Source organism: Geospiza fortis, unplaced genomic scaffold (genome assembly GCF_000277835.1).
Source record: "Geospiza fortis unplaced genomic scaffold, GeoFor_1.0 scaffold719, whole genome shotgun sequence".
NCBI classification, from domain to species: domain Eukaryota; kingdom Metazoa; phylum Chordata; class Aves; order Passeriformes; family Thraupidae; genus Geospiza; species Geospiza fortis.
Genome location: NW_005054451.1, coordinates 1303946 through 1311659, shown reverse-complemented (window position 1 = coordinate 1311659; position 7714 = coordinate 1303946). Strand labels below are relative to the sequence as shown.

The following is a 7714-nucleotide window of genomic DNA, read 5'->3' as shown; positions in this document are numbered from 1 at the left end:
TATTTCTATCTCTTATAAAGTGGTACTATTACAAAACAATCCAGCAAAATACAAATTCCAATTAATTAATCCAGAAAAAGAGATCCATTTTTAATCATCATCATTTATAACTCTACAAACATGCCCAGTGTTACACAAAACGGTAAAATATCCCAAGTGAGCTGCAGCCAGAACTTGCACAACACTCCCATAAAAACAAATCAAAATAGGGAAATGAAATCCCGATTTTTATTCTGTGGTTCCATAAAAAAATAACTTCAATAAGTACAACTGGAGAGAGAATTGTCCTTAATGATACTTCTAGTATCTAATTTCAGTAATTCTTTAACTGCTAAACTATATTTAAAATAACCTTGAAAACCTTTATTAGGGGGTTGAGATGGTTAGTAATGACAACTGCAAAGACAGCTTCATGCTGGGGAAACTGGAAGCTGTTTAATCCAGTTGGGCTCTCATACCATCAATAGGATTGTGGCTGGTGTCAGCTAACAAACTTATGCCTCTGAGGGAGGGAAATGGTGTGGCTCCCTTTTCAAAGGGGCACAGGAGCTGAGATTAGTTACCAGATGAGAATTACAGATGGAAACTGGTATTTAACAGGCAGCGTGGTGCTTTCCCCTCCTGTCCTCACTCCTGACACACCAGGACAGTTGCAAAACCTGTGAGCCGTGGGGAGACACAGCTGATGGGATCTGCTACCAACACATTGGAAGTCCACGGACAACTCACAAACTGGCGGTGATTTCCCACAACCATCACATTTCATGGACACTTCTAAGAGAAGAACCCTTTCTAAGCTTTCTAAGTCCACAGATGTATTGGCAAAGGTCCGGCTCACAGGACAAATTAACTATGAGGAATCACATCCCTGTGGAATTCAAAGCTTCAAGAAACTGTGTGGAAGATTCACAAGGTTCCTCTCCCAAACCAGGACTGCTCTCCATACCTCCTCACCATCCAGAAACCTGCTGTTGTCAGGGGACACACTTTGCTGTTTTGCTGCTTCATGGAAAAGGAGAAAAACTTGGGGGAGCATTGAAAAAATACTTCTGGGTGATGGAGGAGGATGCTCCAGTTTTCTGTCATTCTGGTTGGGTTTTTACTCTGTCAAGTATTAAGAGAAATCAGTGTCATGTTTTCCATATCAGAATTTACACAGTGTTTGTTCTCATGCTAAATGCTGCTCTGGCCTGCAGTGCCAAAGATCGCCTGGTAATATTTACACAGCCATGGCATCAGAAGAATAGTGCATTTAAAGGGATTGCAGATACCATACTAAAAAAGACATACAGATTAGGACATTTAAAAATGCACCATTTTTTCACTAATTCGAGATTCTGGACATTTCTGAAGAGATTTCCCTCAATGGCTACCCTGCAAACATCTGGGATATTCATTTAGAACTGTCCCTAAGGAAATACTCCTCTCTGTGGTCTGAGAGCCTTAACATCATGGAGTTTAGGAGTCACATGCTTTGCATAACACAGATTAATGTCACAATTCAAGAAATACTGCAGTAGTGCATTGTGGTGCTTTATTAGTGTTAGACATGCAATATTTATTTAATGAACAAATTAAAATATTAAGATAACATTTGCATCAAATTAAAGGATCTGAAGTTGCAATAATGGAACAAAAATAAAGTTTTTCATGCATTCTACGTTTATAGTTCTCACAAGTGCATATAGTTATGATTCTGTACCATTATTAAATGTAGACAAACTACCATTGATACACAAGACAAAATAAAACCCTTAAGTTATAAGTAGAGATCCTATCTTTTACAGACTTCCTATATAACCTGGATCTTCAGCTTTTTATAATACACTGTAATAGATCTGGAAGCTTCTAAGATGAATAGGAATGGCTCGACCACTTGTAACATACAGTGGCTTCCTCAATGTAGAAATTATAAAAGATAAAGCAAATGCCCACCATGCATTAGGAGACTGTGACCTTTTCAACAGAAACAAATCTCAAACCCCTTCATAAACAGATTAAAGTGCTACCTATTGCATATTAAATACTTCCAGTGACTGTATTGAAATTTTAAAGTTACAAATCCCTGAAAATAGGGTTTCTGACTGAAAGTGCTGACAGACCCTTAAATCTAGCATCATGAACACAGCAAAGCTATAATCCTTCAGCAAGTACTTCAAAGAAGGGCAAGTTAGTCAACATGCTCTAAATTCACCATTGTAAAAGCCCAGCTAACACCTCTATCATATCTACAACAGCGATGGTACAAAGAGCAGAAAAGCATCAGCTCACTTTACATACTTGATGTAGGACAATAATCTTTCTTTAAAGCTGGAAGCATAAATAAACCCCCAGTGCAGCAGTAAACACATTAAGACAGCAGTTCTGTTTGTTTGAAGATGCATCCAAGAAAGGGCATCCTGTACAGAAAGAAATGCAGACTAGTATCTAATGAGCATGATTTTCATCAGGTCCCCAAATCATGAAACCTTTCTAAATACAAGGCAGCATTTCCACAGCTGGAAAATTACAAATAGTTCTTGACACAGAGCCAACAGCAATAAATGCAGTTATAATCTAGAGAGAATGCTACATTCATTAGGAGGTGGAAAACCAAGCTAAACTTAAAATACAGAAGCAAGAGGTAACATACATAAATATTAAACATCTTTCTTGAATGGCAGAAAGTTTACATTTCTGACTTACAACATTAAAGTATGGCCTTCATATTTGTCCTTTTAAGTAAGCAAAATACATGGCAGAGCTGTTTCAAAGGATAATTTCAAAATATAGTGCATGCATGGATGAACTCTTATGCTAATTTAGGAGAAAAATATCAAAGTAATATGGAGATGTTCAAAATTTTCTTCCCTATATTTTAAAGGGCAAGAAAGACTGACCACAAGTGGCAAGTTTTTATGGGTTTAAAATGATCTGCAAGAAAGTCTACGATTTTATCCTGTGGGAAAAACAGAACTTCCTTTGTTTTCAACATACAAATTACTCTGTATGAGAAGTTTTCATTTGAAAGCTGCATGGTTGAAAAAATACATGTGGGGTAAAGATGCTTTTAAAAAATAATCTTAGAATATAGGAAAATGCTAAAATTTTCTTTCTAAGCAGAAAATGATGTGTATGTAATCTTTCAAGAATTGCTCCAAAAGTAGCCTGTATTTTTACCTATAAACTCTATAAAAATATCTTCATAATTTTAATGTCCCATTCTGCCTCTCAGTAACTTTACCTTTTTCTAAATTGCATTTGTTGTTCTCTCCTCTTTCTTGACAAATTGTTAGAAACAAAAGGTGCTTTTATTCACTCAGAGATCAGATAAAGACTAGATAGCACATTCAAAGCTTCACTAGATTTCTTCACTAATGCACAAAAATTGATCTTTTCGCTACCTTTAATCTGCTTATCGTTCTTGGTATGCAAATATGTCAAATGATCTGCTTTTAGTCAATTATGCAGTTTGATATTCTACATTTACATTCTAAAAGAAGTGATTTCAGAGGTGCTAAATATAGTAGAGTTTCATTTTAATAATTATAAGTTGGCTTGCATGTGAGAAGTCATTGGAGCACATTCTCTGGTTAGTGCAGTTGTTAATCCTCACTGGTGAGGATGATTTAAGCACTGTGGATACTAGACATGGTCTCATACCAGTTAGCTGAAAATGAGTGGAATTCAAAACTATTGCAGAACAATTCCCCATCAACAACAGGAGAAAACCACTGGCTGCGGCCAAGCATTTGAAAATGTTTAAGAACTTTTATGGAAATACTGAGTAGCTGAAACACATCCTGGTGTAATTAGAAAATGAAAATCTAATTGAGTGCAAACCCCAACTTCTATCAGCAAGCATACCATGAACTAGTACGTGACCTTTGGCACTTTGAATATATTACAACAAATTTACAGTCATCGAGATCTTAAGCGGGTCAAAGAACATTCACGTGGTTTCTGAGGTACCAAACTTGATACATCCTCAGGCTGACAAAAGAAAGACTGCCTGGTGTGGGATGGATTTCTGCACTACAAAACACAAATGCAGAGCTCTACAACTGGGCAGGGCTGGGGCCTCTCAGGATCCATCCAGGCACAGGGATCCACACGAAGGGATCCCACTGGTGGGCTGGGAACTCTGGCTGCACACATTTTAGGGACAGTGCTAAATAGGAATTGGGAGGTAGTTGCTAAATAAAAGAAGAAAATAAAGGAGAAAAAGCCAAAAATAAGTAAATGAAATCTGAGAATATTTGTACAAAGAAGTTTTTTTTTGTAACTAGAATACTCCTGTGCTATCCTACAATACTAATGACATCAAAAGCAGTCAGACAGAACTTTCTCAACTCTTCCACATACAAGTATTCAAAATATTACCAATTTCTGCAGTTTTAAAAATGAAAATGTATTAAAATATTTTACAACAACAACACCATCAACAAATTGGAATTTAATTTCAAGCTTTTTTGGTCACCTCAGCAGCAGCCATGCCATGGTGCTGGAAAAAAACCCAACAGATCAGGTGCAGAAAGAGAGGAAAAGACAATTATCTTAAATCCAAACTAAAATATTCTCTGTACATGTTTTAAATAACATTTTACTGTTTCACAGCAACAGAAAGTCCAAGTAAGACTCTTATTAAGGAAATTAAAATTAAAATCTATTCATCTTAATATTTTGAGGGTTCTCCTACAGTATTTTCCCATTATACCTTCATCACTATATTTTTCCAATTCACTGAAAAACAGGTACCTTTTTCATACATTATTTTACAAACAATTATTAAATTATCAGGAAGATATTTACTACATTCTTCTTTCATTTTTTCTCAGTGAGAACTGACTTTTAGAACTATTTACATGGAATACAGACATTTTTAATGAAAAGCCTAAGTACTCTATATGTGTTTAAGCAACATGGCCTATTTCTAAAGGCATATACTTTGTTGTCATAAGATTAAAAAAGTTAAGACACATATATCATGTAAAATTCAACCTTAAATTGATTTATCGTGTCTATTTAAAGTCAGCTTCTCCATTTCTGCTACATTTTCATGGCAGTAGACTTTGACTGAACAGAAGCATTCATTTCTTTATTCCATACTCAAGTTCTCTAGTTGTACCTCTGACTCTGTGAACACTGTTCAAAGTACTTTTAACACATGAAAAGGCATGCAGTAACTTCATACAAAAAGATCCTCAAAACAACTTTATGTCATGAGCTCACTACCAAAGTTCACTCATTATACACAAAATTCAGCATTTAAGTGTAAAATAACTGGTTCCAGCATGTGCCATGACAGAAACGGCATGGGGTTTATTTTTTACATTGTTATATAAAAAGCACATTGTATAGAATACAGCATTTACTCTGCAAGGATTGATTGTGCATCACTGTTTTCCTCTAATATGTGCAGGACTACATTCCATTGCAACAAACCAAACCACACTTAGGTTTAGTAGAGTACTACACTGGATTGAAAACAGTGGTCTTGATGGCATGCTGTAAAAAAAAGGAACAATATATTTGCCTAATACCAATAATCATTCAAGAAAACATTCATAACAGCACAGGCTTCTCTGTTGAAACTGCCACATGGTGAACACTAAGCTATTATATAAACTGCATGGACATATTTATTATGTATCATTAACTCTATTTTAAGTATTCTGTACCTAAATGTATTTTCAAAAAGAAAAAAAAAAAAGGTACCTAAGTAATCTAACATAAAACAACTTTTGGCAGCCCCTGCTAGTGTTTGGATTAAAAAAAAAGGAAAAAAACCCACGCCATTGTCCCTCCTCCACATTTTGCTGGAATTTCTTAGGAGAAAAGGAATGAAGAGAAGACAAAATATGAAAGTGTGATCTCCTTCCACTAATGCATTCAGCAGAAAGCAGCACTATCTCAGCTTTTGGAAAATTTGCCAGCTTTCCGAGAGGGTTCATATGGCACTCTGAGAATACTGGGGGTCTCCTCCATCACTCGCACCAGCAGATTGTCAATGTAATCCTCCAGCTCACGGATGTGGCTGTCCTTCTTCTTCAGCTGCTCCTTGTGTTTCACCAGCTCCTGCAGGACCTCCTCGTAAGTGAGGTTTCGGTATCCTGCAGTGGCATCAAAAGGATTTCCTTCCTGCAGGTAAGTGTGGAAAAACACCAGATTTCATTAAGCAGTTCAGTGTCTCCAGAAAATTCATTGGTTATTGCTTTTTCTGTTTCTCATGTGCATCTCTTTACGTGAAAAGCGATTTTTTTAGCAATACCTTTATTTGCTGCAGTGCTTTTCCCTCCAGCACCCCCACTGGAGCAGACAACTGGAGATGGGCTGCCCAGCTGGATGAACATTTCCCACTCTGTCATCTCAGAAAAAAATCTCAGTGAGGTGGACACATAGACAGTGTGTCAGAGTTAGTGACCATATGAGCAATGAGCACAACAACAGCTGGCAGGTCCATTTTGGGAAACCAACCCCCTTAATTATGGAATAAAAAGAGAAGAGCCCTGAGAATTCAATTCCTACTGTAACTTCTCTGAGTATTTTCCTCTGGAGAGCATCACAGCAAAGCATTTACTCAGCTCTACATGACATCAGCCCTCATCTGTCTTTCACATTCATATTTGTAGTCACCAGTGGTTCTCCAGACCTTGGCTTCTGAATCACATAATAAAACTTTCAATTTTAAATTGCAGGTGAAGGCAAAAGGTTACATCTTACTTGCACCAGAGCACTTAAGGCAGAAATAAATGTGTACTTATAAAAGACCTTGCTTGCTTTAAAGCAGGAGCAGGAGAGGCCCAGAATTAAGCAGTAGGGAAAACAGAATTGTTTCTGCAATGATTTCTGATGACTCAGTAAGTGCAGATATTAGAGATGAACAAATTAGTCATCTTAAAAAGGACAACATGTAATCCTAAAGACTGTAAACTTGAATGTCTTCTTGTGTGTTGGTTTATACAAGTATCAGCACTGTTAGACATGTTAAGCAGTATGCTTCATCTCATTCCGAAATGAAAACATTTAGAAGATATGGAACCTACAAAGTCCTGCACTTCTAACAGGGCACACTAGACAGACTTTGTTTACAGTAGAAGCATGCCATTAAAAATTATAAAGCTTGCACAGCTAAGAAGCACACCACATAACAGTCATACTCATTCCTTTTCCATGCCCCATTCTTTTCTTTCCATACAGCTCCGTATTTGCACATTGGCACATGTCGACCCATTAAAATATGCAGCTGGCCAAAGTTTTCAAAGGAACCTAATTAAAAGTGATGGTGCCCTGCAAACAGGCTGAAGTGTGACAGATCAGCCTCTCTCCATCAATTAAACTCTAACAGTAGCTCTCAAAAATATGCTTTTAAGGGTTTCTCCCTGCACTTGAGACATTAAATGTCACATTTATGGATGCATATTCAATATTTTAAATGTACCAAGTTAAGGGATTGTAAGTAATCAGTAACTGCCACTTTATTAAAATGGCTAACCTGATGAAATTTATAAATTGGTTAGCAGTCCATTTTCAACAAGTATAGAAGAGAAAGTAACTTCACTTTGTGGTCATATTCTTAGTGCATTTTCTTCTACAAGAAGGAAATAAAACTTTCTCTTTATTAAATTTTATTCTCTCTACTAAATTTTTGTACATACTGGAGAAAACACCATTAACACTTATATGCCTGAAATATAGGGTTTGCCTAATTTTCTGATTTGGCAAAGGAACAGGA

At 36.6% G+C, this 7714-nt stretch overlaps 1 protein-coding gene across 1 annotated transcript in view; it reads right to left on the bottom strand.

Annotated features, from left to right (window-relative positions):
* Positions 1-1512: 1512 nt before the first annotated feature.
* Positions 1513-7714, bottom strand: part of RAB11FIP2 (RAB11 family interacting protein 2) — a 32260-nt gene continuing 26058 nt past the window's right edge. Inside the window, exon 5 of the mRNA XM_005427731.2 lies at positions 1513-6120. Within this exon, the coding sequence (XP_005427788.1) occupies positions 5893-6120 (228 nt within the window). The 3' untranslated portion in view covers positions 1513-5892. The remainder of the gene's footprint in view (positions 6121-7714) is intronic.